The sequence below is a fragment of the Enhydra lutris genome, unplaced genomic scaffold, assembly GCF_002288905.1.
Source record: "Enhydra lutris kenyoni isolate GAN:26980312 unplaced genomic scaffold, ASM228890v2 scaffoldscaffold20, whole genome shotgun sequence".
NCBI classification, from domain to species: domain Eukaryota; kingdom Metazoa; phylum Chordata; class Mammalia; order Carnivora; family Mustelidae; genus Enhydra; species Enhydra lutris.
Genome location: NW_019154104.1, coordinates 28,506,244 through 28,533,834, shown reverse-complemented (window position 1 = coordinate 28,533,834; position 27,591 = coordinate 28,506,244). Strand labels below are relative to the sequence as shown.

The 27,591-nt window shown below is 51.7% G+C and overlaps 1 protein-coding gene across 4 annotated transcripts in view; it reads left to right on the top strand.

Moving 5' to 3' along the window:
* Nucleotides 1–27,591, top strand: part of LOC111148678 (B-cell CLL/lymphoma 11B) — an 88,946-nt gene that overhangs the window by 7,978 nt on the left and 53,377 nt on the right. For 2 of the 4 annotated variants that reach the window (XM_022505454.1, XM_022505451.1), the window contains exon 2: nucleotides 5,523–5,885. In XM_022505454.1, coding sequence (XP_022361162.1) covers nucleotides 5,523–5,885 — 363 coding nt within the window. Of the gene's footprint in view, nucleotides 1–5,519; nucleotides 5,886–27,591 lie in introns of all 4 variants that reach the window. The other 2 variants (XM_022505453.1, XM_022505450.1) reach the window with 1 other exon arrangement.

Sequence of the window (27,591 nt, the reverse complement as noted above, 5' to 3'; positions counted from 1 at the left end):
GGGTGTGTGGGGCCTGGGCCAGCAGCTCTGAGACCCCTGGCCCGGCTGCACTGCTCAGCTGTCCTCCGGAGAGGGCAGGTGGTCAGGGGAGAGAGTTCATCTGTACGATGTGGCCTGTTTCCACCCTCCAGGCTGTGTCCTCCCAGGGCCAGTGGCGGCCCTAGGCCTTCCTGGCTGCAGGAATTCGGTGGCCAAATGGGGTTGGGCCCTGGACAGGGGCTCCCACCGTCAGATGCATTCTAACCCCTCCTGACCCTGTGAGGACATTCCTCCTGATGCATGCCTGGCTGGGCCGACGGGCTGCGCTTATCTCTGCCGCCTCTGCCGGGCACTTCATTATTCCCAATGTTCGGAGAACTTCATAAAACCTCTTGTCGTGCCTTTAAGCGTCATCTAGTCATAGATTATTTTCTCCACCAAGAATTGATTCCTTCTCTCTCCCATCTACCCGTCTCCCTCCTCCCCTCCCCACGGTTGTTATTTTCTCTTGGATCCAATAAATTAAAAATTGATGGCAGCTCAGAAAGTGTTGCGCTCCGTCGAGTGTGCGTGTTGGTGGTGGTTCAGTGTCGCCTGGAGTCTCAGCCCCTCCCGGAATGTTTGCGGGGAGGAGAATGAAAAGATCCCTTCGCAGATTCTCGGTGAGCATGGGCTTGCTGGCAAAGGCTCCGTCTTCGTAGGAAGCAGGTGTAAAGTCTCCAGTCAGATGCAGAGCTCTGGCGGAGGGATGCTGAGCATTTCTTGTAAACATGCGTACACATCAGGATGGCGGCTATGACGTTGGTGGCACACGATTTTTAGAGCCTGGCACCCCTTCCCCCACACCCTTCTCCTACCCATGCCCCCCCATCACTGAAACAATAATTCTTCCTATGTTTCTTCTGGACTGTAGCCTAGCCGTTAGAAATTTGGATCTGAATCAGTGCAGGGTAAGGGGGCCATGGGCCTGTGTCCTCTGGGTGTAGCAGTGCACACGCACTGTGCTTGGGGGGTAGCAGGCGGTTGGCTCCTCGGCTGGAATTCCCCAAAAGGCAGGTGCAGGGGCAGTTGTTGCAGATGGACCAGGGCAGGGGGGGCCCTTGGAGCCCTGCGTGTGGGGGAAATCTCTGGCCAGGTAAGGCCATGCTAAGCCCTTGCAGCTGCTGGGGGCCTGTTGGCTGCTTGGCTGGGTCGGTGTTAATGATGTCTTTCCATTTTTGTCTTCTGCCCCAAATTCCTTCCCAGCGGAGCTCATGCATGGGGGAGTTTGACTTCGGATCAAGTGCTTCCCCATCTACTTAACAACAAATATCCATTATTATTTGTGAACCCTGATTTCATTGCTTCTAAATGCGTGTATCAGCTGGGAGGAGGTGTAGCCTTGTAAATAAAATGTGGTTTTGTTGTAAAAGAAAATTAACTCTGTGTGTGTTTGTGTGTGTGAGAGAGAGAATATGCATTTGTCCATGAGCTTTAGGATTTCACATTTCAGAGCCCACCCCGATGTGATAGCGTACATTTGAGCAAGGTGCCTGCTGCTTCCATTCATTTTTCCTCTTAATGAGTCAAACATTTTAGCAATCCCTTACTTTATTCGGCTCATAATAGCGAGAGCAGCAATATTTTCCAGAGCTGTCTGACACCTGGGGACTTTTTCACGAAAGCAGAAATCATCTCGGAAGAAAGACCTCGTCTTTGCCTTCTTTATTTAAGGCCTGAGTTTGCCGGGCAGGACAGCCTGAGGGGCTGGTTTGCTGGGTCTGGGAATTCAAAAAACTATTTTTGTTATGTGTCTTTTCTCTTTCCTGGTGCTTTCTTAGTTCTGGGTGGCGGTTTGGGCCACTCTGGCTTTCCCAGCAGAGGCCTGGTTCTCCGAGCTGTGTGGGGCCGTGAGGCTCCGGATGCCCATAGGACGGGGATAGGAGGGTGCCGGGAGGGCCAGACACAGCCTGCTTTGCCCTTCTCTGAGCTAGCCCAGGGGGCTCTTTCTCCTTTTATTTCTTCCATTATCGATATGGTTGTAAGAAGGGCCGTGCACACGCGCACACACACGCACCCCACACACCCAGCTCGGTATCCGCCCGCCAGCGGAAATGAAACCACAGCCCGTCTTTGGGGGTGTCTCCGAAGGCCATGAGCACGAGCCTTCAGGCTCATCTGTCCTGGTCTACACGCTGTTTGTGACCCAAAACTTGACAGTGGAGGGGTTCTCATGCTGCCTCTGCTGCCTGAACTTTGGGGGTAACGTTGTTGCCACCTTCCTGGGAAGTATCTCACTTGGCAGATGAAGCCCAGAGCCCCCCTTACCCCCCCAGGAGGGGAGAGAGGAAACCCCGTTCTTGGAGTAGGGTGAACACCCCTCCTGCTGTCATCTTGAGTTTTACTTTCAACACTGACAGTGGGAAGGAAGATTTGTTTGTTTGTTTCTTTTGCCTCTGGATTCCCTTCAAGGCCTCGAGCTGGGTCCGGGGTCCTGGGTCCAGGAGGTCAGGTTCAGGGCTGTCTTGGGACTGGGGCAGGGCCTGGCTGCTCAGGGGGGCTTGGCTGCCAGGGGGCCCAGGCAGGACTCAAGCTGTAGCACAGCAAATGGATACTTTCAGACACAGTGACTGCTGCAGGAGGAAAGTGAAAAGGCAGAGAGAGCCAAATAAAGGAAAGAATACCAGATGTTAAAAAAAAAAAAGAAAAAAGAAAAAGAAAACAAAAGTGCTGGTACCAAGTCCTCAGCAAAAGGTAGAAGGCAGAGAGGCAGGAATGCCTGCGAACAGGCTTATATGACTTTTGCTAATTTTTAAAGTAGTCCGGGTTTCTTTTGAATGAGAAGATCGAATTGAAATTATGTAGCTTAAAGCCTCCTAGCAGAGAGGAGGTCCACCCGGCTTCCTATAACTCCTCCCAGGGGAGACGACAGGCAGGGCTGAAAAAGTTAATGAAAAGCAAAACAAAACAAGGACGAGAAAGATTAAATTATTAAGCGGCAGGAAGCACCTCCCTGTCCCCAGCAAGGATGGTCACACTGGAAGTGTGGTGGCCTCGCGGACGCATTGGAGCTCCAGGCCTGTGGACAAGTGGCATTTGGGACCGGGTACCTTCACCCTTCCCACCGCAGAGCTTGTCCCTGCTCCTTCTGAAGTCTGTTTCATTTTGTCCTTTTTTGCTTTTCAGCTCATTTCCTTTGTGCCTCTCTCCTTTTTTTTTTTTTTAACAAAACAATATTTTGACATCCTCCTCCCATCTATTAGAGTTCCCGCTCTAGAAATGGCACACAATACATCCTTATATTTCTAAAGAACTGTTTTCACAGCCCTCTCCTTTGGCTCTGAAATTATGTATATGTAATTGGTAATTAAAGGTGCAAGCTTTTCAATATAAACAGTATTGCTCAATGTTAGATCATTAAAGGGAAAAGAAGCACCGAATAATTACCTTTTCCATTCTGACAAACCGTTCACAGGAATCTGGTACCCCCCCTACAATCACCGTTTGGCGTGAGGGCTGTGATTACATTTCAGCCATACCAAAGCATCTTTTCATAAAATAAATTGTAAATTAATTATGTAGCATTGTCTTCCAACTCTGTTTTAAGTAAACTCCCGATTTTTTTTTTAAAGTGTAATTAATGATTCCCGGGGCTGGCTTGGTGAAAACGGTTTATCTTACCTTATAGGTTAGTGTGTGTGTATATGTGTGTGTGTGTGTGTGTGTGTGTGTGTTTTAGAGGTATGGAGATAACAGATTTAAGATTTCCTCATCTTTGGGGTATTTTTTTGCATTGACTTGGGTCTCCTGCGTGTCCAAGGGTAATTCATGGAGCACTCTCTCTGCTCGTCTCTAAACATAGGCAGGTTCTCCAATGTTAACTTTCCTTCCCAGCAACACCTATGCCTCAACCTGTTCACATGTGGCTCAGACGTGTTACCTGTCCTACACCATCCACCCTAGATTCAACACATGGACTCTCACAGGCCCTGAAGAAGCTGAGTTCAGAGAATACAGAACAGGGATTCATATGTAGGATGGAAGATGCCACAGAATTTTTTCCTTAAATTATCTGTTCTTTGGCTCTGGCCCGTCAGTAACTTCACTGCCCCGGAATGTGTTTTCCCTCCCTTCCATTCCTTCCCTCCGTTCCTCTGTGGTTTTCACTGTATCTCACTAAATACCGTACAACTTAAAATTTACCTGCCTCCTCGGGTGTCAGACCTCTGGCTGCCCCTTGGCTTTTCCCAGCACCCTGACACTTGTGCCGTCTCCACGACCACGTTGTTTGCTCTTGAAAAATACCAACCCACATTTGCTCAGAGCCCAAGGGGATGTGCAACCTCATCGTCCAGTGCCCTTATTTATGACACTTTTGGCTGCCGAGTCCTCCTGTTCTCCCTCTGGGGGTTGCTCCTGTTTTGAGGCATTTACTGGCTTCAAAATATTTGGGTCCCATGTCCCCTCCAAAATAAAAAAAAAGGGAAGTATATCGGCTGGTAAAGAAATATGAAAATGTACAGCCCATTGAAAGTGTGGTTTGTCGTCTGCCAAGAAATGCTTTTGGAGTCTGAAGAGGGTGTTTTGTTTTGTTTTTTTTCCTTTTCTTTTTCTGGGAGTGAAAATAAAACCAACAAACAAAAAGGACAGTGGGAGCTGATGAGTGCTGGAAATCTACAAAGTGATAGCAGTCTGACCAGGAGCAGAGCCGGCTCCCCCTTTCAGAGAGCAGATTTGCAGAGTCCCTTCCCCTGACTTGTTTTTTATTTTTTATTATTTTTTTTTCCTTCCACGTTTCTTTTCGAACCAGCGCTCACTTGTTGCTTTCTGAGCATGTGGGCTTCTTTCTCTCCTAAGGACTGGCTGCCTGACGCCCGTCTGGGGCTCTGTTTTCTTGTCTGGTGTGCAGCCAGGTCTGAGGTAGAGGAATGGCAAGCAGGGCTCCCATGAATGGGGAGGACATGAATGAACCGTGGAAGGGAGGGGGCGGCGGATCGAGCCCAGGCAGGGTGAACCGGCTCTGGCGCACGGTTCTCAGCCTTGGCGGCCCACTGGAATCACCTGGGGAGTCTTAAAAACAAAAAGACAATCTGAGGTTTGGATCTTGCTGTAATTGGTCTGGGGTGCCGCCTGGGCACGGGGTTCAGGGCTCCCCAGGTGATTCTCAGATGATGCAAAGTGGGAGAGACACGTCTCCAGCTTGAAGTACGGGGCCCAGGACCCTGAGCCTCTTGTGAAAGTGGGATGGGGGGGTATGTGCACGTGGATGTGTTTACCTGGTATGTGGGGGTGGGGGGCTTGGGAATTAACAGTAGATAAATGACAAAGCAGAAAGTTTAGCATCAGTTAAGCAACCAGTTCCATGGGCGGTGATGTTACTCTCAGAGCCTCAGTTTGCCCATCTGTGGCCTCCAGGAATCATGTGGGGATTCGGTGACCTCTGGGACCCTGCAGCGGAGGGGCCTCTTCTCGGTGGGGAAGGTATGGAATGGTTGATGGGTGCCCGTGATTGCCTAAGCCCATCTCTGTCTTCTCTGCCCCTTTCTCCTCTCTCTCTCCAGCAGAGGCTGACCATGTGGAGGCCGCCATCCTCGAAGAAGACGAGGGTCTGGAGATAGAGGAGCCCAGCAGCCTGGGGCTGATGGTGGGTGGCCCCGACCCTGACCTGCTCACCTGTGGACAGTGTCAGATGAACTTCCCTCTGGGGGACATCCTGGTTTTTATAGAGCACAAGAAGAAGCAGTGCGGTGGCCTGGGTGCTTGCTATGACAAAGGCCTGGACAAAGGCAGCCCGCCGCCCTCCTCACGCTCCGAGCTCAGGAAAGTGTCCGAGCCGGTGGAGATCGGGATCCAGGTCACCCCCGACGAAGATGACCACCTGCTCTCACCCACGAAAGGCATCTGCCCCAAGCAGGAGAACATTGCAGGTATGGAACATTGCCCTGGCCAGGCCACCGCGGAAGCCACCTCCCAGGTCCCACGCCCGCCTGCCCCTTCGTCGTTCTGGGTGTCGGGCCTGGGAGGGGTCAGGGGTTACCGGGATAGTACCACCAGCCAGGGCTTGCCCGTTTCGGGGGGCTGCTATCTGGGTGCCCCTCAGGACAAGACGGGCTTGGGGCTCCGAGCAGCACAGCTGGCCAATGGTCGCTTTGCCTTTCGCAATGACACTCTGCTGCGGGGCCTAATCCGTAGGTGGCCAGGAGTACAGAATGGAAGTTTGGAAGGCGAAGTGACCCTCAGTTTGCTCGTGTTCTTGGCTTAGTCTCTGGCTGTGCCGCCAGACAGTCTTGGGTTGGAATCTGTTCTTCACAACGTGGACAAGTCAGTTTTTCTATCTGTGAAATGGAGCTAATGAGACTGATCTCCATAGGCTTGTGGTGAGGTCTAATGAGACGTGGCCTGTGCGCAGGGCCTGGTAGGCACTTAGGAATGGGAGAACTCACTCCCTCCTCTTCCTCTCTCTGGCCTCCTGTTTCCCATCTGTAAAAAGAGGTGCCCTGCTCCCAGAGGCTCCTTCTCATGTCGCCTGGTCCTTCTGGCAGGTCTAGGGAAGGGCTTGTGGGAACTTGTTGGAGTGCTGCGCCCCTTTCGTCTGACCACCTGGACAGCTGACTTTTCCCACCTGAAGAATGGGTGTTTTGGTTGTGTCCTCTGGCTATAGGGAGTTGACACCGTATCCCGCCGGGCCGTGGCCATGGCATGACAGAGCCTCCTCCAGGGAGCCCGTGTTCTGTGGAAGCCCCAGTATTTGCCGCAGGTCCGACTTCTGAGCCTGGGAGGCCCGGCAAAGATAGCGGCCCATGGTGGCTGGTGTTCCTGTGGTAAGCGGCAGCCGGTCCCGCAGCAAGATGGCACCAGCAAGCGCGTACGTGAGAGGTCACACCCCACTGGTACACTCTGGGCAAGCCGCTTCCTGGGTCCAGGCCTCAGTTTCCTATCTGTCAACAGGGACTGAGAATCCTGGCAGGCCTGGTGTGAGCATTGAATGAGCAGAGGCTCTGTGCCAGTGGAAATTTCCTCTCAGGGGTCCCCTCTGGGGCTGCGGTGTGTAAGTAGGGGCCGGCTGTGTTTTGGGCATGGAAGCTAGCGGAGGTGCTGGAGGGACTGAGGCTCTGGGGGCTCCTCCTTGGAGGGTGAGCCTGCTGTAGCCCAAGACACCCGCTGCCCCGGGCAGGATGGAGCTGAGGGCCGCATCCCCCAGAGGGCAAGCCACGTGGCGAGTCTGAGACCTCTGGCCTCAATTTGCCCATCTTTCAAATGGGATTAGTGAGATCTCTCTTAGGGATTAGTGAGAGGCTGTGGTGGAATGCAGACTCCTGCTGGCACATGCTAGGTGCAGGGGAGACCCCACCAAATCTTACTGGCCTGTGGGCCTTCCCTTTTGGCTGGTGATCTCTAGGGACGTTTCTCATGCTCTCAAGTTGCCAAGGGCTTTGAGAGAAACGTCCAGCATGTTCGGGGCCACGGTCATGTAAACCTTGGCTTCTCAGAGTGCCCTGCAGAGATGAATGATGCTGCCTTCGTTAGAGCTGGAGCCTCCCATCCCAAAAGGTGCCGGGTCCCTTTTGTTGGTGTTGTTGGGGTCCCCGTGCGTTTCTTTTCTTTGACACCAGAGGACCAGTCTTTCTGCAGTGGAATAAACACCCGGCGTCAGTGACCACAGACCTTGCCTGTGAGACTCTGGTCCCTACTTCTATTTCCATGGGAAGGCATTCTGCTTTCACCAAAACCCATCCGAATCCTCCCTTCGCGATGAAGGCACTTCCCAGCGAGAGGCTGCCGATCATTGTGGGTAGGTTTGTTTAAGAAAGCCACTAGATGTGATTTCATAAAAGGCAAAGTTAATCTGCAAGGCGGCTTTGTCCTCACCCCCCAGCCAGCCCCCTGTGCCCCTTTTCTTGGGTCGTAGTACGGCAGCAGCCCACGGTATTTTTATTCTGTGTGTGACGGAAGATATTCTTGGCCTTTTCTGTTCAGCAACAGGACGAATGGATTTCTTCATTCTTGAAGAAATATGTAAAATAATCCCTTAGAAGTCTAAAGAGATATGTTTGTTCAAAGCCTTTAAAATGTTATTTTAATCAAAGGCACAAAACAGTCTCCATGCTGTGTCAGCTGAAGACGACCGTCCCGTTCTGGTGGCACGTCGCGCCTTCTCGCTGGCCCTCCTTCCCCTTCTTCCCTCCCTGCCTTGGCACCAACTTTTCTTTCTTTCTTATTTATTTAATAAAAAGGAAAGATTAAAGAATAAAACTTCAGTGGCTCAAATGTATAAAGTAATTTAATATGGTGGGAGCATTAATTATTTTAGCTTAATTGAATTCTGAGGACTGCACTACTTGCATTTTTGTAGACAAGCCCTGTTTATTATTTCTCTGTGTAGATTAACAGTAAAGGAAACACAGATAACTTTCAGTTATTTATTGTAAAATAAATGTGTCAATTCATGTGTAAAGCAAGCTGCTCAAAGATAATTGAGTCTTTATATTTTAAGAGGGGGACTAGGAATCACAGGCGCTTCTCCGCCCGGGCTTCCGGAAATCCGCACAGCTGCCACCCAGGCCCCTGGTACCGCTGGCTTCTCCCAGGCCTCTCCTGTTCCTGCTTCCCGGCCATGGTGGGGAGGGATGCTCCGGCCTGTCCGAGCCCTGCCGTTGTCCCCAGGGCCAGTTGCTGGGGAGCGGGTGGCTGTTAACACTTGGGACTTGGCCTCTGGCTCGGCTGTCCCAAGGGAGGTGCCCGCCATGACCATGAGGGTCATGCCTTTCGGGGAACCAACAATCTGAGTGTTGTCCAGATGGGTCCTAGCCCTCCTCGCTGCCAGGTGCTTCTAGAGGCGGGGCTGCAGAGATAGATGAGCAGGGTTGGCCTGTGGAATAGGTGGGATCCCTTCCGCCTTTAAGGGTGCCTCCCAGCGCGACACCGGAGTTGGAATCCTATCAGTCATTGGACCAGGGCTGGATCCTGGATTGGCCCTTTCCTTTGGGACACTGGAGTCCAGAGATGGGCATAAAAAGAGTAGCTAATCATTTTTTTCCTTTCTTTTATATCTTTATTTATTTTAATGATAGAGAAGTAGGACAGTAGAAGGAGGAACTTTCTGGAGCTTTGTGACTCGGAGGGCATTCATCCATTCATTCGTTTGCTCATTTAATAAACAAGCACCTACTGTTCTTCCTCTGTCCTGAGCATCCCCCCCGGCCGTGAGGTGACAGAACCCCCACCCTGGGCGGGTGAGCATGGTGGGAGGACGGCCATCTGGGCTGCTGCTCTGTCGCCCTTGGGGGACATGGCCCAAGTGCAAGCAGTAGCAGCTCTGCCCCTGACGTGTGCAGCTGTGGCCCCGGGGCCCTGCACCTTGGTCGTGTGCAGGGCTACGCAGCCTGTGTCTGAGGCCCAGAGCCGAGGTGGGGGGCTCTGGCCTGGAGACCTGACTCAGGTCTGCCTATAAAGGAGTTCTTTACCTTGCCTGAGCCCCCTTCCCACGGCATCCTCCCACTTCTGGCAGAGCTCGGGGACATGGGAGTAGCTGACCCTGGTGTGGGGGTGAGGGGCAGGTGAGATGGCTTCCAGGGTTTGCGAAGAGCGGGAGTCTCTGAGCCATTTTGTGGGATGGGTGTCTTGAGGAGGGGTGGGGAGAAGGGGCCTGGGGTGTTTGGGGTTCGTGGCCCGTGCGAGGGAGGCCGCATGCTGCCATGTGGGAAGGGACCCAGTGCATGTCTGAGCCCCACTCTGTCGCCTGCCAGCCTTGGGCCATGTTACCCGACCTCCTGAGCTGCCGTGTCCTGACGGAGTGCTCCTAACGTAACTGCGGTGCTGAAATGACGCGTACCTGCCTGGCGCACAGGATGCCCCTGCCAAGACGGGCACCTTCCCCCCTACTGGTGCTGGTTCCCCAGCTCCATTTCCTGGGGGCAGCATAGCTAATGGAGGGCTTCTGGGAACTGGGGGAGAAACTTCCATTGGCTTCGGAGAACTCCACCATCGGACACAATGTCTGAACAGCTGTTGTGTGCTCCCCTCCCCCTGCCATCTTTGGTCACGTTGTTACTGTTCTATGGTGGCCTCTCTGATGGTGGGTCCCTCTGGGGAGGAGCCGGGGGGATCAAAGGAGCACGGACTTGGGTGTCGGTGGGGAGGGGTGTGATTCCAGTGGCTGCCCGGGCCAGCCGCTTCACTTTTCTGGCCCTCAGTTTGCTCGTCTGTCCCTGCTTGTCAGTCCCGTGCTGAGAACGAACAGGGATGAGACCCAAGAGTGCCCACTTAGCCCAGGCTCTGGCTGTAGCCGGATGACTGAGAAGCGGAAGCCTCCTGATAAGCTTTTAAGAGAGTGTGGACCCCACTTGGCGGCTCGAGGTGTCGGCTTCTCAGTCAGAATCTTGAAAACTTACCTCGGATATCTCTCTCAGCCATTGCCGCCAATTCCTCCTTAGAATCCCCATTTTATCGCCACTGGAGGGAAGGCTCTTGATCACAGGTGATTCGTTTTCACGTGTTATCACCCCTTCCTTAACCAAATGAAGCTATAACCAGAGGAATGAGCCATCAGCTGTCAGTCAGAGGTTTGCCTTTTGCCTTTTTGTCCTCCTCCCCCCACCACAAACCCCAAATGTCAGATTTCTGGAGAAATGTGGGAGACAGGCAGCGGGTGACAGGAGGTGGCAGATCCCCCTGGGCTGGAAGTGGCAGGCGGTTTCCTGCTCCGTTGGCCCCACCCGCTCTGTACGTCTTCATCTGGAACTTAGGAAGGGTCTGGGGTGCCCCTGGAGGTGGGGAGGGGGGTTTAGGTAGCAGGCAGAGCGCAGACAGGGTGTTTGGTTTAGGGTCCCAGTGACCCATCAATAGGCCAAATGTGTTGGAGAAAAGGGCTTCTGATCAGCTGGAGGCTTTACATGTTCGGCAAATGCGCATTTCAGATTTAAAAAAATAAATAAAATAAATGTGAAAAAGAGAATATTAGCTTGGCCAGTGGAAGAAACTAAATAACTTGCTTGTGCTGGAAACTGGAGATAAACCCCACTTGCAGGTTGTCTTTAAAAACTTGCATTTGATATATTTAGAGTTGTAATTTTGCGTCCAAATTAAGATTAGTTAAATCCATGTGTGTTGTAGCATGGATTATCTTTTTGTATTATTAAATCGTGACAGCTAATTATTAGTTCTGTCTGCACCGAGGAGCAGTGGAGTGTCCTGTCTGAGAGACCTGGTCCTGGACTGGGCGTTTTAGGGCTTACCCCAGAACTGGGGCAGGGCTGGTAGGTCATGGGGAAGAGGGGTCCCACCTGGTAACCCACATTGTGCTTAGGTGCTTTTCTTGGTTTATCTCGTCTTGAAATAGATACCAAACTTAAAACAGATACCTCTAATCCCACTTTGAAATAGCTATTTTCTAATCCTACGTTGAGCTAAGGCTCAGAGAGGTTAAGGGACTTGCCCAAGATCACAGAGCAAAGTGGAGTCAGACTCAGGTCTGCCTGACTTCCTCAGATGGCACGGGGAATGGAGGCTTTTAGGGAGTAGTCTAACTCTGCCTGGCTGGCCCAGCCAGTAGGGGCGGGCACTACCTCCAGACCCCGTCACAGGTGACCTCTGAAGCCACCCTGATCTGACTCTGTGGATATAGCCTAGAGCCCTCAGGCCCCCAGAGGCCTTGACCCACAGTCTGTGGGTCACCTTCCTCATATGGTTGTCTGTCTCATGAAGGTTTTGGAGGGGTGGTTGGTGGGTAAGAAAGCATTAAGACCTGACTTCAGGTGGATGGATCTGGGCTGGGATTTTGCGTTTGCCAATGACCTTTGGCCATTTGTTCACCTCTCCAACTCCCCATTTCCTATAGAATGGAGATAATCTTTCTTATCTTGTAGACTTGTTACAAGGTTTGATTTAGACAGTGCATTCCTGTATTAGGTCCCTGTGGATTGTTAGCTGTTATTAATAATAGAGAACCACTGGAGGGATCCACGTGGGGATTCTGGCCTCCTGGCCTGAGCTGGAAGGATCTCTTTGCTGAGGATCTCCTCCCGTTCTTAAGTGAGCATATGTGATTTGTTACTGGCAGGGCTGAGTCCAGACCCCAGTGATCTCGAGTCAGGTGGCCCTTTTGCCGCACCAGGCTGCGGTGACTTGAGGCGAGCTGTTTCCCTGGTAGAGTCCCAGTGTCCTGATCCGTCAGCGGGGGTGAACAGTCCCTGCCCTGCCGGCCTCCCAGGGAAAAAAGAGACTAAAGGTAGACTGTGCAGACTGTTAGAGTGTTAGCAGCTACCCAGTGCGACTGTAGCACTGAATGGTAATTGAAAGTTTTGTTGAATTAAAAAGAAAACCAAAAATTCTAGTCAGCTACAGGGTAATTTTTTTTTTTCTCCTTACTAGGTTTCCTTTAGGTCTGGGGCCCTTGTTAGCTGTGATTCATAGAGGTGGTTCCATGCTTCTGGAAGCAATTCAGAAAGGACGGGAAGTTAGGGAAGAGAGCAAGGGAAGGTCATGGGGCTCCCGGGTGGGGGACCTAACCAACCCTGAGCCTCTGTTATCATTATTATTAGGTTTTTAGTTTGACAGTAAATAGTTAGCAGTTGCCTTAAATTTTTTATTAGGCACTTGACAGCCTGCTTTTGTGTGTGTGTGTGTGCTCATTTTCATGCCTGACTAATGCATAACCACTAGCTCTAGAATCTGTTAGAAGGGGGCTCTGTGTCAGTAAAACTATATAAATAGGGCAGTCTGCCTGTCATCCTTGTGCCCTTGGGTTTATCTTTTCACTGAGGAAACAAAAAGATTGAATTTTCATACCTGGGTTTTTAACTGAGAACATACTTATTAGGACTAACTCTGTACCAGTCACTGTTTGAAGGGCTTTGCAACAATTCACTGATGTAATCCTCCTTCACGCCTCCCTGAGGTAGGTGCTGGTATCAAGCCCACATTACCAAAGAGGAAACGGAAGCCCAGAAATGTTAAGTCACTTGCCCAGGGTCACACAGCCTGTGCGTAGGGGCCTGGGTTGTGAACTCCAGCAGTCATGTCTTCCCTGTGGCGAGGCAGCATTGGCCATGGTGATGTTTCATCCTACGCTCCTATCTACTGTCTCTGCCCCTTGAAAGGTGGTAAATCAGTTATTACTTTCATTTTGTAGATGAGGAAACCGAGTCATAGAGAGGTTAAGAGCCTCAGAGTTGTGCCTAGACACCAGGCTCCTGATTTCCGGTGGACTTCATGGGGAGCCCAGGCCCAGGGGATCGCACCGTACTTTAACAGGGTCTGGTACAGGCTGCTTCTGCTCCTGGCCAGCCACCAGTGATTTCTTCTCTGGGGGTGAAGCACCATGATGGGAGCTGGGGTCTCGTGTGAGTTGAAGGAAGCAGGATGGCGGACCTCCACCTGTCCTACACGTGTTTGGGGGTTTCACGTTCACTGCTGTCTGTGCAGACCGGTCTTGTTAGGAGCCAAAGCCAACCCAGTCAGGTCGGGTGGTGGGAGGCAGCTGGGCCTACGGAATGCAGGGTGGGGAGGGGCAGGCCTGGTGGACTCTGGCCAAAGACCTGGGGTGGTGTCTAGGCCCTGGGGCTCACAGGCTGTGTGACCTTGAGCAGACCCTCCCCCTCTTTGGGCCTGAGCTTCCTGAGCTGAAATAGGAGAAGGAGCTACCAGTGGTTTCGAACAGCTGCAGGAACCCCACGGCGTGGGTGGGGGGTGTGGGGGTGTGGGGGGGGGGCGGTAAGCTCCAGCTTCCTACCTAAGTCCTCCTCCCACCCAGCAGCCCAACCAACTTCCCTTGTTTGTTACATCTTGGGTTTAGGAAATAAATTTTCTTTGAAGAAATTGGTGGCTGAAATGAAAACTATCATACTAAAGGATAAACAGGGTTTCTTTCTGCTTCAAGCCCTGAAGATTCCCCTGGAAGGATTTGGTGCAGAGTTTAGGTTCAGGGCCCCTCCTGTGCCCCTTCCAGGCACTGTCCCTAATGATGTAGATGTGGTTTGGTGTTTGTTTTTTTGTTCACAGGACCTCCCGAATTGTATGACTCTCAAACCCCATGAAATTGGAACCCCCTCTGACCCATGCAGCTAGATGGTGACCAGTGACCTAGGGGGGTAGGGGTGTCGGCCTTGACCAAATTAAGTCCAGGGAGGAGCTCCAGCTGGCAGGGAGGGATTAGGACTTAGAGGCCGACCAGGAGACCTTTCTGGAGAAGGCTAGGCTTCTAGGTTTCATTTTTATTTTGTTTTTCAGTGGGTTTCCTTAGAGTCCTCCTCCTACTGGTCTGCTGGTTTTGATCTGGAGGTGGGGGTGGGTGGATGGGGTGGCTCAGGAAGGAGGAATCTGTGCGTGAGTGCGCAAGAGGGACGTCTGGCCGAAAGAGGTGTGATCACTTGAGAGATAGGTCTGGGAAAGTGGCTGCCTGCTGCTCCCACCAGCATGAAAACTGGGACCCTAGGCTCTTTTGGGTGGAGGAATATTAACAAAATGACCTTTTGTTGGATGTGAGAAGTCAGAACCCCCATTCCTGGTGTGGAGAGGAGAAGGTAGCTATTCAGATGCACTGTCAAGGGCAGGGTGAAGCCCCCAGCCCAGCTAGTTCTCCAAGCCAAGGCGATATTTGATCAGGGCTGTGGACTCCTGGGGGCTGAGGACCCACACAGCTCCCCATGCCTTCAGGCTGCAAGTGTGCACACAGCTTTAGATGCAAGCAGATACATCCGGATTTGAAGGCGCGCAGGTGCGTGGGTCAGCGCCCACCCAAGATGAACCCCCATGAGCAGAGCCTTGCCATCTGACCGCCCCAGTGCCTACACTGTGATGCAGGTCCAGTGAGGACATCGGTCCAACCTGGCGGTGTCCCGAATGCACAGTTCTGCTTTCCTGACTTCGGGCACCAAAAGAATCCTTGAACGTACTCAGGAAAACACTGGCTTAGTTTTAAAGACTTTTCCGGGCAGAGCATGGCGTGTGGGGAGTGTAGTCCCCCAGCTGAATTCTGGGGGTCTTCCTTTGAGGCTGGGGGCCAGGGAATGCCTGCCCTGGGCTCTGTGTCTCGCAACCATCTAAGGTTCTTTGTTTCCCTTAAGGAGAAACAGGACAAACCTTTGATGACCCCTTCCCACCCCAGCAATGGGCTAAAAGGTTTGAGGTTGGTAGACCCCACAAAACTAAGTTCTCCAAAGGAGCCAGAGTAGATTCTTTCCTCCTCCCACCAAGAGTTCAAAGCCAGCCAATTAAGAAACCTAAACAGTGTGGTCTTCTCCTTGCATCATTGACATCATTGCCTTGTAAAACTTTCCCTGCAAAGGAGGCGCCTTTATTCGCTGGGGAAAAGTAGTATGTAATTTTCCTGACCTGGTCTTTGCTTTGGAGGGGAAGGAAAAGAGAGAGGGAACTCATTGCCAGAAAGAAACGGGGCCCAAGACAGCAAACAAGTTCCATACTCCCGGGTCGGGGCCTTGCTGTCCGCAGCATGGGGTCCTGGACACCGAAAATGGCGTTTTGTGGGGACGCGAAACCAGGGGGGCTGTGGAGCGCGGAGGGTCTCAGGTCTCGGGTCTTGCGCGCATTCTAAGACTGTGGGCGAGGGGGAGGGAGACGGATATAAAAATCCTCCCAACTCTGAGACTGTGCGTCTTCTCCCGCTCCCATGAAACAAGGCGCCACCTGCCTCACCACTAATGCAATTTCCCGTGTGTCCCGACGGTTGCAACTTGCAAGACTTATCTTGCCCCCCTTCCCGGATCTCCAGCGACCCTCCCCTTCCCGGCCTCTTCCCCCCCCCCCCGCCCCCGACGGTGTCACCCACAGCAAATCATCCCCTCCCATGTGGGAGGGGGCAGGGGCAGAACTCCTGACACACCCGCAGGGGACTTCGGGCTCCTCCCCGGGGGCGCCAAGGTTGAGGTCCATTAGCCTCCCCTCGCTCCCAAGCCTAGGCGCACAATGGCCTTTACTCAAGGCGTGTGGTGCCGAGCTCTGGCGGGGGCGCGAGGCGGCCCGCACCTCCCGGACCCCGCACGGAATCGGGGCGACACTTCGGCGACTCCGTGACTGCACCGGCGGCCTCCCCTGCGGTCGGTGCCCGTCGCCTACCCGCCGGCTAGGTCCCGGCGGAGGCTCCCAGGCGCTACTCCCCGGCCTTTGGACGCGCCTGTTCCCTTCCAGGCAGCCGGCCTCACCGACTCGCCCGGGGCCTCTCCAGCCTGCGCCCCGGGGCGTGCGGCTCGGCGACCATCCGCCACGTCTCTCCTGCTTTCCCGGCCCAAGCCCGCCGCGCACGTTGATTGTATCTTCCTGGGGCGGGAGGGCCGAGGGGGCTCCAGGCCCATGCATAATTCGGGGATTTAATGGGCCAGCTGCCCGAGCGGGGCTGTGAGGGGCGGGTGGAGGCGCAGCTGACCCTGCCGGCGTCTGGCTTCGCCGAAGAGGCGCGCTTCTTTCTTCCTCTGTGACAGCTCTCCTCCCCCTCTCGGCCTGGGTCCGAGGGGGGCGGGGAGCAGACGAGTCGTTGGGTTAGTCCAGGGGAGGGGTCTTCCTTGGTGCATTCCTGCAACTTTTGCTTTGGGGGGCGGGAGGCAAGCAGTGAAATGGAGCCTCCCCGGGACCCGGCTCCCGAAGGAGCTGGGGGAGTTGGAATGCAGGTTTCCTCCGAGCATTCTGCAGCCCTCGAGTCATTCCCCCCTCCTCCAGCCCCTTTCCCCCCGCCCTCGGCGGCCCCCTGTCGGCCCCCAACCCCGCAGCAGCCCGGCGAGCTCGCCCTTGGCCTCGGGCCAGCCCTCTTCCCTGGCAGCGGGCGGAGATGGATGGAGGCGGAGACCCAAGGTCAAGGGCGGGGAGCCCGCGGGCCTGGGGCCCCTTTGTGCGCTGGGGTCCGCCCCTCCTCCACCCGCCCTCTCCTCTCCGACCCCCAGGCGGGCGCCCGCACTAGTGACCTTCCCGGGCGTGGGGAATTGCATTTCAGGACCCCTGAAAACTCCTGCCAGTGGTCCCATCCTCAAAAATCAGGGCGCGAGGGGCGGGGCTCCTCGCTGGGGTGGCGTTACTTCCTGGGCGTTTTCTTGGTCCTGGGGGCACACTGGGATCCCCTCTTCGCCCCGCCTCGAACGCTCTGAAAGGGTCGCGCCCGACCGAACTCGGCATCAGCCCACCTTGGCCCGACAGAGCCCGGCAGCTCCCCGGATCCAGGTGAGGCCCGTTTGGAGGGAGCCTCACAGAGTTCCTTTGTGCATTTTGTGTCCATCCTGGGCAAACAGTCCCGTCCCAAAGTGGTTTTCTTTGTAGGGTTCCCCCCCCTTCCCCGGGGGGGGGGCGAGGGGGGAGGAGGAGAGGGAGCCTGCTTTTCTAGAGGGAATTCCTGGGGGCTGGGATTTTAATAAAACACTCAGGAACAAAAGTGTTTCCCCAATTGTGTGGGAATGGAGCCCTCTACTAGAGTGGGACACAAAGCCTCGTGGAATTACAGGGAATTAATGTCAGTCCTTCTTCCAGCCCGGCTTCTCTTACAATAACCCCCCCCAAAGAGAATTTGTATGCAAATGGTCACCTTGGTAGGAGTCTCTCTTTATTTTTGCTTCTTAAAAATTGGTCTCCAATTGTTTAAAGCACTCCAACAGACCCTTAAAGACTCAGAAAAGCAGTGGTTGGACGCCCAATGTATTTACCACAAAGCTCTTAAGAAAATGTTCAAACATTTTCCCAAAGCTGTTACTCCAGAAATAAAAATGTATGCTGTTTGCCTATAGAAGATTAAAAGTTTACCTTCAGTGTGACAGCTTTTCTAGGCTAGAATTGGAGCCACGTCTCTATTTTCCATTATTCAGAAATAGGTCTGAACCACACAGAATATATTTGCTGTAACAAGAGTCAAGGTAATAAAAAAAAAAAATAAGTATACATATTTATTTATGATTTGGGCTGACCCAAATCATAACAGAATATTGCACTTTCTGTGCTATCAAAGGCTAAAGTATTTTGTAAACAATGCCTTCATGGCATTTAGAGTAAGAGTTGATCTTAAGAAAATCTCAGATTTAGCTAACCCGAACTTTGAGAAGCCAGCTTTTCTTCTGGAGGAATCTGAAGGCATTTGTCAATTTATTTTTTTCTTGAAAGGCCTGCAGAAAAGGTAACAAATTCAACACTTGGGAACTCAAAGCTGCTGGCAGTCCTGGACAGGAAGGTTTTCATATCTGCCTGAACTTGCTCGTTGATTTCTCAGACGTCCATTTATAGCAGTTCTAACATGATGGAATCTGCCTATGAATATCTGTAAATACGGGTAAAGATCACAATCCGGCACTCATAATGGTCCAAGACAAGAAAGGCAGATTCTTGTGTTTGATTAATATTTATGTTACTGGATTCCTTTACAGAAAGAACGATGGATGAAACACTAATTACGTGTGTGTGTTTGAGGGGCTCCATCCTAGGTCTCTGCAGTTCCTGAAGAGGCAGGTCATAAATTTTAGGATTTTTGGAATCAGGGTACTTACGGGGGGAATTGTTCATGTTTGGCTTGAAAGACCGGGAACTGTGTGGTTGGCTGACCTAGTGTCTATGACACGGATAAGGAGGAAGCCAACTTACCTCTGCTTTCTTTATTTTGAGGACTCAACAGTGCAAAAAATTATGGGGCAGAGGGGTGGAAGTTTCTTGTCCAGAATCCGTGGAAGTTTCTTGTCCAGAATCCTCGTCGAAGAGAGGATTCTGCAGCTCCCTGGGTGCTCTTGTGCCTTGGGAGGACACACACACACCGTTTTGTGTCCGAGGGGCAGGCTGGGCTGCTTTGCCTTGCGGTGGGGTGTGTTCTGAGCCACGTGTCTGCAGGGTGCAGATGACTTGCCTTGCTTTGTTCAGGAGCCACGGGTGGGAGATTTGCTTGGGAATGGGGGATTTTGTCAGCTGGATCGTGTTGAAATACCAGTGGAATTGTTACACAGAGGGATCCTGGGGAGGCCTCCTTTGGACATGCAGTTAAGCACTCTCAGTTTTATTACTTTGAGAAATCTAGATTTTCTTGCAGGATTTTTCTAGAAGTGTGGTCTCCCAGAGCCGCACCTGAGCCCTGGTTAGGGCTGGAGCCTCTGGAGCCTTTCTGGGCCGCCTCATTTGTCAAAGCACCACAGTCAAGGTGTTCACACAGTCTCAGATGTGTTTGTTCCTAAACAGTCCCCGGGCAGGTCTCAGTGTCTTCATCTATAAAATGGGGATATCCAATTGTTGACACTCCTGCCACTGTCCTGATATGAAAACAGACCATTCTGCAGGAGTGAAGTAGTGGCTTATTTCAAAGGTATCGTAAAAGCATAGACTAGCGTTGTTCAGTGCACGGGGCAGAGTGGCTAATTTGCAAAAGGGAGAGGAATCAAGTAACTACTAGCGCAGAGTGTCCTTTTCAATGCAAGGGGGAAGAATTAGGGGATTTAGTAGGGAGTCCAAGGGGGAGGACTTGAATTTTCAATCTAAAAACCTAATACCAGTAGGAAATATCTCTGCCCCGTCCCCATTCATTTTGGGGGACTGTCACGTGAGTTAGAATCTTAATACGGAGTGGGGTTTGCTGTTACTCTTGCCCTGAATATACCAGAAAAGGTATCTTTACTGACGTTTGGGGTCTGGCCCCCAGACAGGAGCTGGGTAGAGGGGGTGTAGACTTGGGGGGTGGGGAGGAATGCATACAGCAGGCTGCCTTTAAGTGCGCAGTCTTACTAGACGCAGATGAGGAAGGAACTCAGTGCGGTGCAGGCTGGTGAGGAAATTCCCCCCTTTTTTGGCCGCCACCTCTGAAAGCTAACAAAAATGGGCATGTAGGCCCCCAGAGCGCACAGCTGGCCGCTCTGACCTGGCACCTTCATGGGGGAAACGGGAGGCCCCAACTGTCCTTCTGGGACTCCATCTTCCTCTTGTGTTGTTTTCCTTTTGGTGATGCTTGGTTCCTTTTTTCCAGCCAATGCTGAGTAAACCTGAGTTAGATTTTTAAAAGGAATAACCCCTGGCAGGGCCCGAAACCTCCGGTTATTCTTGCTGGTTAGAAAATACAGATCCTTGCTTCATGTATTTGGTTGGTTCACCCTGGCAGGGCCCAAACCTCAGGCTTGAGTTTAGGGGTGGGGGGGGGGGGGGGTGGCACTTTGCCTTCTCCACAGGGGACTTGATAGAGCCCTTGTTCCCTGGCATTAGAGCCTGGGTGGGGTGGGGGGCACAGCAGATATCCAGAGCCTGCGTTGGTGTAGGCAAGGAGCCAGAAGCTGTCTGGTGCTCCTTAATTGAATACAGATCTCAGTCAGTTCCACGTGGCCGTGTGAGGCTGGGCAGGGAGGGCAGTGGTACTCCCCCGCCCCCCCCCAAGTCTGGACTCGGAAGATCGGAACACCCCAACCTCAGTGTTCCAGAGGCCTGTCCCAGCCTCCAGCCCCCAGGGTTTGCAAAAAGACAAGGGAATTGGGCAAGGAGATAGCGCGACACCCACGTAAACACTGTTTGCATGAACTGGGTCTCCTATCTTTGTTAGTGGCGGCTCGTTAATTAACCGGCCGATTAGTGTTGCCTTCTTTTGACACATGCGTGTGTTTTGGGGCAGAAGATTCTTCTAAAACTGAACAGAACCTTTCAGGAAGTCCTTGTACAGAGCCGTTAGCTTCTTCTCTCTGTCCCCCTTGTCCCCCTGCTCCCTCTTCCTGTCCCCTCCTCCCCACCTTCCCTTCAACCCAAGTGGGCTCCTTGTTGCGTGGAGGACAGACACGTTAAACACAGCTAAATAAATCGTGTTTACGCTTGGCGTTCTTGGTAGTGAAAAATCTGTTGCCTGTTTTTACTTCCTTATTTCTCAGCATTTGCTTCCTACCTGTTTTTGAGCACATGCCCAGAAATAGTAGTTTTGTCAAATGAGGGATAATGCCAGCCAGCCTCTCTCGCTGCCAAGGAAGCTGCTGGATTTTGCAAAACAGAGTGACGTTTTTTTAGTGACACTGATTTTTTTTTCTTCCCCCCAAAGAAATTAGGATGTAGAAGAAGAGTATTAAAAAAATGCACTTAGGGAAGAGAGAAAAAAAGAAAAACAAAGCCCACGCAGTCATCGCCGTGGCGCAGGGACACGCGTGGCGCAGGTTCAGAGACGGGTCTCACTTTTGTTTGCACTTGGCCCCTCCAAGGGCAAGAGGCAGCCTTCAGAGGAGGGGAGCTGCCTAGGGCCGGGAGAGCTAGCTGAGTCAGGCTCCCTTCCCTTCAGCCCCAAGACTTAATTTTCTCTGCCATTTTGGATGATGTGGTGTAAAGATTTTGTTTCTCTCTTTTTTTTCTGGTGGGTTCTGTGTGCTTCATTTCCAAGGCCTCCTGAGGGGCGCCTGCTCTGCACTCTTCCTCCGAGATTACAGCTAGATTCTAGTCCCGATCCGGGTGTGGAGCTCGTTGGGATCCTGGCCACACTATCATTATTTATATAAAAGAGACACCTCCCTCCCTCCGTGTCTTTATCCACAGCCTTGTTTGGGAGGTGAGGGGGGGCTGGTATCTGAAAAGTCATTGTCACGATGTGCCGGTGTTTGCTGGGCAGAGAATTACAGCTGCATATAGACAGCAGATTAAAAAAATATATATATATATTTTTTAACAGCTTCAAAAACAAAAACAAAAACAAACAAAAGACAAACGCAGAGTGCTCCTGCCAGGAGCCTGGGCTCATCTTACTGGGCGATCTTTGCGGGGTTTCTGCACCGGGTTCTGTCTGAGGCCCAGCACATCGGCTCTGTTTCAAAGACAGCCAAGGGGAAAAAAAAATTACAACAAAATCAAAGTCCGTGTGCTCTGACTTCCCCCAATTTCTAATGGGAATACCCTGCAATAGAAATGATATTTCCGTGGAGGACTGTGCCACTGGTTTCTTTAATTACATTAAATAGCGGTATAAACCTCAGCTGATGTAAGCCCTGTTTCAGTAGCAGCGGCCCCAGGAGCGCGGCTAGATTGAATCCGAGCAGCGCTCCCCGTGTTAATGTGCTAACAATCTTTATTCAATTAATCCCGCGAAGTGTTAATTTTTACAAATTTTGTTGTGCACACACTGTACCTCACCGTCGGTGTGTTAGGAGATGAAAATGGATTTCACGTCAAAAACTCAGGAAGAAGGTGGCTGTCAGAACTGCTCCCTTAGAAGAAAATTTGTGATTGTAGCCGTCAAGCGCTACCCATGTTGAAAGGAAGCCTCACGATATGTACATTACAAGCCGTCTACATGCGGAAAACTCTGTTAAAGGAGCTACTTTGTTGAAAGTAATTACAGGCCTGCTCAGTGTTTTAGTCAGTGACATTTCAGACTTGGCTTGGAAACATAAAGAGGCCACGGAAAGACTCTGTTCTTGCGTGATGCAAGGCAACCCTCCTCAGTGTTCTGTATGTCCATTGGTAGAAGGTAAAAAGAATGAAAAAGGAGAAAAAGAAGACTCAGTCAACAACAAAAGCCAGGAGAGAGCTGGATATTTTTATTATGACAGTAGCACTCCGATACATGTAACACGAGCAATGCAGCTGAAACCCCAACATGCATTTGAGCTAGAGCAGTGACCCCTTTTCTTCCTTCCTTCCTTCCTTCCTTCCCTTTCTTTCCTCTCCTTCCTCCCTTCCTTCTCTTCTTTGCTTTGCTTTTCTTTCCTTTCCTCCTTCCTTCCTTTCTTCCACCTACTGACCAAGTTAAACTTTCCATCTAAAAACCAAGAAGCCCATCCTCCTGGCCTTTGGTTGCATATTTCCCTACTGGGCAGGTAGGGATTTTATGGCCCCATATTGATAGAGGTTGATGCTGTTAACATCCCACATGGCCACAACCCCATCTGTACCTGGGACTGCTGTCCTTTTTCCTGCTGCCTCTGGCTTGAGTGCTGGCAATAACCTCCTTCTTGGGCACTCTGTTTTCTCGATGTTCTTTTTATTGGCTGTGCTGCGTGGTTTTCATTTTCAGTTCTCTGGGAATCTCGGAGTTCAGACCTCCCCCTTGTATTCACTGTGTTGTGCTCTCTGCATGGGGGCTGAGCCAAAGCCAGTGTTGGAGTTTGCGGGGCTTGCAAACCACAACTTTCTGAATTCACCAGTTTTTAAACATGTTCTATAGAGGACCAGATTTTTAACAAGTGTCAGGATTCAGGATTTCCAGGTCATTCGTCAGATGTCAGACACTGGATGCTGATGGGGGTGGGTGGTGGGGGGCGTGTCCTTAGTTTAAAACTCAGGCTTTTAGGCAGCAGATCTGAAGAGGGGTGTAAAGGAATTTATGTGACGTGTGGCTTCTGTCCTCATGGTGGTCCATCCCTGTGCCCTCATGGTGGTCCATCCCTGTGCCCTACCAACTCTAAACTCATGCACTCCATGGGGAGTGTCCCTGGAGATGTGTCTAAGGGATACCGGGCTAAGGTGGTCATGGGAGTCTGGCCATGACGTGCCTTCTGGGAGAGGGGCACAGAGTCTTGACCCCAAGTGCCCATGAACTTCATGTTTGGAATCCATATGTCTTAGCCAGCTTCCGACTTCAGTTTATAGACTGCACTATCTGTCTGGAGTTCTTGCTGAAGTGAGGTGTCCTTTACTGTTAGTGGCTCCTGATGCAACATGATAGAAAGTGATGGAAGGGTCTTGGATAAATTGTGTTCTAGGACAGAGACTGCAGAGGACTGCGGCGGCCAAACCCAGCTGCTGATCAGAAAGCCTGAATCGGGGGAAAAGGGGGAAATTGCTCTGCTAGGTATCGGCCAGCTCTTTTTACTGGTGAAATTCAGAGAATCGTCAACTCCCATTTGTCCTTGGCCTCTGTGGATTCTGGGGCAGGCATGCGGACATTTGAACACATCCACATTGCTGATATTTGCGTGTATATGTGTGTACACGTATATGTATAATTTTTGTATAATAGATGTGCACACGCACATTTTCCTAACTGGTGAAACCCCCAGTTTCACCTTCTGTTTTCCCCAGGCCTGTCCATTCCAGGAGTGTGGGTCCCAATTTGGTGGACCCTGACTGCTGAGGTCACCCCAGAGGACTCATCTCTGTGCTCCCGTGTGTCCCTCCAGGCCGTGGTGCCTAGGCCTCGGTGTCTCGGCCAGAGGACGAACGATTGCGGCTTATTTGCATTCCAGAGGCTGAGCGGGCTCCAGGGAATTCCCCCAAATGATGAGCAAAAGAGTTGAAGCTGCACGTTTTCCCCTGCAGATGCCCACTCAGGGGGTGGACTGGTCAGCCCTGAGCACTCAGTCAGCCTGTCCTGGAGAGTTGGCGGAATATGATTCAGACACATCCTTCCTCCCCAGCAGCACCAGACATTTCCTGGGCTTCCTCCCTGGGCCTTTTGGAAGGGCCCTAGAAGGTTTTGGAGTTTGTGATATAACCTCACTGCTCCTTGGCTCAGGGTGCTGCCCTGGAGTACTTCAGCTGCTTGAATCTTGAGGAAACTGTGGTTGGTAGCCACTGAAACAGGTGCTTTTGGACCTGGCGATGGGATGGGCCGGCTTCTCTCTGCAGGGTTCCGTGGCCGGGTGCATGTTCCCTTTCTAAGCCTTGGCAGAAGGAGAGAAACCCGTTTGGGTAGCGTTGGTGATGGGGGGGACACAATTGTTCCTTTGCCTTGCCTCTCCCCTTTTGGGGATGCATTAAATGTGGAGCACGCCGGGGAGCAAAAATAGTTGAAGTGGTGATTCACTGTGACAGATCTCAGGAGCGCACGAAGAGGGTGGTGCGAGGCGGAAGGTGGCCTTCCAGGGTGCTGGAAGGGACATGGTTCTGGCCCCCTCTATGTGGCCAAGACTTCTTGGTGCCCCGGTGGCCCCAAAGGGCTGATGGTGGGTGAGGGTCTGTGGATGTTTACCGGTGAAGTGGCTGTTGGATCGGCCTCAAGGCCAGAGATGTTCTTGGAGGCCCCTGGCAAGCCCACCCCTCTCCCTGCTGCCTGGCACCCTAGAGTAGACCTCTCTAGGTCCAGCCACATCCGAGCAGTGACAAGGGAAGCCAGGCAGGCCTTACCTGCACTGGAAGAAATCCTACCCTCCCAGCCCGCGAACGGGCTGCTGTTTTCAGCAGGAAGTCTGAGTAAAGGCCTGGCTCTGGCTGGGTTTTGTTTTTATGCCCCTCTGTGATGGTCCTGAAGGATGTCTTGAAACACAGCTGTGCCAACCTTTGTGAGATCTCATTGGCCCTTCTTGTTGCTCTTCTTTTAAAGGCCACCAATGTGTGCACCCCAAACTCAAACCTGTTGCAGCAAGGACCTGAGACCCGTGATGGGTGCTCAGACTTGCCTGACTTAGAAGGTGAATCCAGAAATGGGAGGTGGGACTTGGCAGTCTCAGCTCCCCGCAGAGAATTTCTGGATGCCCCCAGTGCTCTGGTGCCCTGAGCTAAGCCATGCTGCACACCCACCACCTCTCTTGGCCCGTCTTGGGGACCTGCCCTGACCTTGCAGTTTTCACGGTCACTTACGGTGCTCACGTCTCGGCTTGGATTCCCTTTCTGTTCTGTTTATGATGATGACGACGACGACGACGACGACGATGATGTATTTTATGATGAAATGAAAAACAAGTTCTGGCATTTGCTGGTTACCAGACCTTGGTGATTAAAAATGAAGAAGATGAAATAGTATCTGTGGAGTGAGGGAATTTATTTTCGGAGGGCCCCCTCCCCCAGACCCGTGCAGTTCTGAAATTGAGTAACAAAGAAGACTGCTTAGAATCCGTCCCTATTCCTGCTTTCTCAGCCACCCCTTCACCCCAAAAGGAGAGAGAGAGACACAAATGGTGGGAAGCCTAGGTCTTGTTGGGTGAGTACCCACTGCCTGTCTCATTTAAGGTGGCACTCCACTTCTTTCAAATAGGAAATTGCCAAAATGGATGTCATCGGCTGCTAATTAGATGTATTTAACTGCAGGATCGTTTTACCAGCTAATACTGTTATTATGTGCTTCAATGTGAACCCATGGTGGAGCTGTTAGAGTATGAACGTGCGGCCCTAGCTCACAGCTAATGAAGCCTGTGGGATCGCTGGGACCCCCTCCTCGGTGGCCCCGAAGATGCCTGGGCCAGACCCCGTGTGGAAATCTGAGGCCTTTCAACTTCTCGAGATGTGTGTGCCCCCTTTATTCCCTGTGGCCCCCGTCTTTCAGTGTTTTGACGGGGGCCTGGGTCCAGAGGAGGCCCTGAGCTCTCTAGGTTGGAGGGCTCAAGTCACCACCTCCTGCCCCGCAAAGACAGCCTAGTCCCCTGTCTTTGGACCGTAGGTCAGCCTAGAAGCAATATGACCTGAACCTCCAGCCCTGAGTTTTCAAGTCTGAGCTGGCTTCCCTCCATCCTCTCTCTCTAACAAACCGGAAAAAGAGTCCTGATTTCCTGTCGGGCTTGGGGGAGGGGGGCTAGAATTGGGATAGATTCTTAAGCACAAGCAGTGTGTCTGACTTCAGGCAGTTCCTCTGTCTCTGTCTCTCCCCCGTCCCCCCTTAATACATAGCATTTTTATCATCCTTAAGACAAAGTAGCTGGCAAAATATTTAAGCGATCCGAAAGAAATGTTTTTATTTGCCCGTGTGCGAATTGGGTTATCTGCCGATCTTGTTTATGAAATTTGGGGCTGCCTTTCCAGCAGTCTGTTCGCCTCTCAAATCTTTCCCAGCTCCCATTTCCATATTTCTGCGTGCATGTTCTTTGTTAATCACTTGGCAAGCGCTTATTTGAATATTAAAAATTTCTTTAATCATCAAAGGCAGGAGCACAGTCTCATGAATATTCATATTTTCCCCCCTCCTCAGACTGGATTCTAGTTCATTACCCTGCAGTAAAAGCCAAACAGCCATCAATCGCCCTCATTACAGGCTCTGGCGTTTTGATTGGCTGCCTGCTGCCCAGAGCTTTTTTAATTTTTTAATTTTTTTTTATTTTTTCCTCTTCTCCTATGAGCTGTCTTGTACCTGCCAACAACCAAAAAAAAAAAAAAATCAACAATGCAAGAATAAATTTCTCTGGTTGAAAAACAACTTTGCAAACTTGTCAAACAGTCCTCATGGCTTGCTGCTGCTGAAGTGGTCACCAGCACTAACCCACGCCCCCACCCTCTTAAAAAAAAAAAAAAGGACCCGGGGAAAAAAGGGTCGTGGAGAGAAGAATTAAATAAATAAATAAAAAGGGAGAAACTTGAGCCTCAGAGATGAATATTTGTCAAGAGAGTTGACGTAAGTTTCATTTGCATAATGACTTTGTACTTCTGCATTAATAAAATTTGCATATGAAGCCATGTTAATTACTCCTGATCATGCTTTTTGCATTCATGCATAGTAATTTTCTCCGACTTGTGAGAATTAATGTCTTGGCATGGGGGGAGGGGGCGCGGGGATTGTCAGGTTTCCTTGCCAGTGGCCCTCACTCACAAGCGCTCGCTCCCTGTCTGTCTCCCTCCTTGATCTATGACTCATTTTTGCACTATCAGTAGGAGTTCTTGGCTTAAAAAATGTATCAATTGAAAAGCACCAGTAGGGAGAAAAATCTACATCTTCAGTACAGTATACTCCAGAGCTCCTCTCGCCAGCTCGGAACCCGTAACCCTCCCTTGCGGGAGAGGCGCCCAGGACCCAGCTCTGGGAAAGGTGCACGTTCCCCTCACCGCCAGGCTGGGTTTTTTCCAGGCGCAGTT